Below are 2,840 nucleotides of genomic sequence, written 5' to 3' on the forward strand. Positions count from 1 at the left end.
CTATTTTCTGGCAAAACGATTTTCTAACCATTCCCACAAAGCATCCGTCATCAGTATTTCGGGACTCTCGGCTTGTAACTTGATGAAGTCACCAATAAATGCCATTTTATCATCTTCAATGATGAAGGCTCTATCTGGTTGTCCAGCATACGTCTGTGCAAACACATTCTCCATTGTATCCACGACCATACGAACTTTGACCTCGTCTTCTACATTGGATGTAAAAGTCTGGTATTGAGAGTCAGCTTCAATCAATCGTCTGAAAGTAAAACGTGGAATGTTGTTGTTAAATTAAAATGGTACAAAAATTGTTTGCATTCATGTACAATTTTTACAAACAACATAACATCACTTTACTAGAATTCTTGACTGATCGGTCGTAAGAGAAATAGTTCATTAAAATTCAGGAATTAATGCAAATCCGATTCCCTGAAGTCTAGGTAATTAAATCTAGGCTAGAACTACATTAATATTTCACTATGCACAAGATTTAATCTTTTTTATTGTACATAAAACACCACAGTAAACGAATCAAATCGTCAGTTTACAAACCTGGCAGCTGCTATTCATTCATCCATATTTCTGTGTTGGTCATGAGTACTGTAGTGCGCCCCCAACGCCCAACCATCTTTAGGATGAGACTCCAGCACATAGATGTACAAGAAATCGACTCTGTCTTTATATTCCTGGTGCAGCTTATGCAGAGAGCCACTGTGAACAATGGCCTGAAGTCAAGAAGAAAAATTGGAAGGAAAAGCATTGGTAGAATTAAATTAGTATATTACATAAATTAATATATATATATAAGCTTACATATATAAATATATATATGTGTGTGTGTGTGTGTGTGTGTGTGTGTGTGTGTGTGTGTGTGTGTGTGTGTGTGTGTGCGTGCGTGATATTTATACAGTAACCAGCACTAGCAGCAAATAACCAAAGATATATTTTCTAAAAATTGGTTTAAAAAATTATCTGGTAATTAGTGGTCAATATTATCTGTAGTAGTATACTGGCAAGCTTGATTTTGAATCTGTCACCATGTTAAATTGTACTGGTGTAAGGGATTCTTACTTCTCAAGATTGTGCACTGTATGATCTAATGCACAATCAGAGGCAAATTAGTATCCATATAGGTAGATTACACCAATTCACATTCTCAGTTTGTGGGTTGTAACTTGCTCAACTTCACTGTTGGTCAGTATGCTCTAGTCTTACCCTCAACGGTGGTCAGGATATTGACCCGGATATTATCACCAGAGGGCGCTCTTTATGTACGTGCAGACGAGAGAGTAGAATTTCCTCCTTTGTTTCCATCGAGACTAAGTTGACATTAGGTCTTGTATCACCAATTTTCAAGTCACCAATCCAGCATTTTGAACCATGAGATGCCATGTATGCTAGCAATCCAAGCACCTGAATCGAGAACACGAAAATTACATAGATCTCAATCTCAAGTTCAAGTTGTTTTGCATGTAATAAAGCCACATTATGAAATACTTTGGTTTAGCTAAAACATCTGAAATAAGCAAGGTGATTCAAGATATAACTTGTCATCTTTGCTATTGTAGATGTGTACCCATAGTAGTGTGTCTGTGATGACTTACCTCATTGTCGTTGCTATAGTAACGGCGTACAAGTGACGTCAATCTCTCGGTTAATAGGTTTGGGTCAATACCATTTTCCTTCAAAACTTGCTTTGCTAAATCCTGCCAAACTTCTGTGAGTTTAACAATCAACTTGGACGCGTCAGTTTTGAAAGGATGGAGTTTTTGATTGTATATTCGGACTGTTTCTTCGTCGAACATCAACTCTTCATACCTTTTGAGTATTTTAATAACGAGTTCTCTGTCTTCCATAAAGGACGCCATCTACGGGTCAACGAGACGAGGAATTGATGAAGCTGATATATATATATATATATATATATATATACTCTAAATACCAGCATTTACTGGAAAATATTCAAGTCACAAGAAACACATAAAGGCTAGTCGACATGTAGTATGATTTGACATAAATGGACATTCCTTAGGTAAAATGAGCAAATTTACCAAACGACGGACCTAAAGAGAAACTGAGGGAGTGGGGGCGTGAAAATCCTAATGGAGGCTATGAATTATTTGGATGTTATACATCTCACGTTCACGTTCTCGCACAAATAGATTTAAGCACAGTTTTGTATCAAGGTCAATCCATCTATTGAATCAGTAGCAGCCTGACGTGTGTTTATGTATATGTATGTAGGTAAAGTAAGATGAATTAGTCTCTGTGTGTTCTTCCCTTTCCCCCTGCCAATGTACATCGAATTTCATGTAAATTTAGCATGACAATAAAGTATATAATAATATAATAATAAAAGATATTATACATTACATTAAATTCATCTAACCTAAAGTAAACTTTCGTATAAATATTATTTTGTTAGTTTTGTTAACTATTATTATATAACTCTCTAGTTGATATATTTACTAGTTTGTTTTAACACCAAACACTTATAGCAGACAATCCAATGACGAAATGTAGTTTGCGTAACGGATGCAATAAAGATTCTATTCTATTCTGTTCTGTAGGTATAAAACGCGGTTCAAAGGTCAATCAAATTCATCTCAGTTCATTCCATGTAATTTAACTTATGATAACAAGTAAAGTGTGAAGTCAACAGTTGCAGAGTAGTCCAATGTGTGTACTGTCTAACCTCATTCTCGCAAACCATAGTTATTATTTCTACCACTACATTTCGAAATTAAAGGCCGTAAAGCAGGCCGTGGTTTGCGACGATATCTAACCTGTTCTTGAAAGAGTTTATGAAAACGGAGGCTAATAATGGGCCAAGGTCAACA

General features: G+C 35.8%; 1 protein-coding gene across 1 annotated transcript; it reads right to left on the minus strand.

Annotated features, from left to right (window-relative positions):
- Window positions 1-1,868, minus strand: LOC144448181 (thyroxine 5-deiodinase-like). The gene is made up of 4 exons (XM_078138334.1): window positions 1,605-1,868; window positions 1,276-1,413; window positions 619-725; window positions 1-259 (listed from the first exon to the last, which is right to left on the minus strand). The coding sequence occupies exons 1-4, from the start codon at window positions 1,866-1,868 to the stop codon at window positions 1-3; spliced, it is 768 nt and encodes a 255-aa protein (XP_077994460.1).
- Between the last annotated feature and the right edge of the window lie 972 nt (window positions 1,869-2,840).

This window comes from Glandiceps talaboti, chromosome 17 (genome assembly GCF_964340395.1).
Source record: "Glandiceps talaboti chromosome 17, keGlaTala1.1, whole genome shotgun sequence".
Lineage (NCBI taxonomy): Eukaryota > Metazoa > Hemichordata > Enteropneusta > Spengelidae > Glandiceps > Glandiceps talaboti.

Coding starts and splice junctions, on each gene's coding strand:
- LOC144448181 (XM_078138334.1), bottom strand. CDS start 1,868: ATGGCGTCCTTTATGGAAGACAGAGAACTCGTTATTAAAATACTCAAA. Junction 1,414..1,604: donor ACTATAGCAACGACAATGAG/GTAAGTCATCAC, acceptor TTCTCGATTCAG/GTGCTTGGATTGCTAGCATA. Junction 726..1,275: donor TTCTACTCTCTCGTCTGCAC/GTACATAAAGAG, acceptor TCTTGACTTCAG/GCCATTGTTCACAGTGGCTC.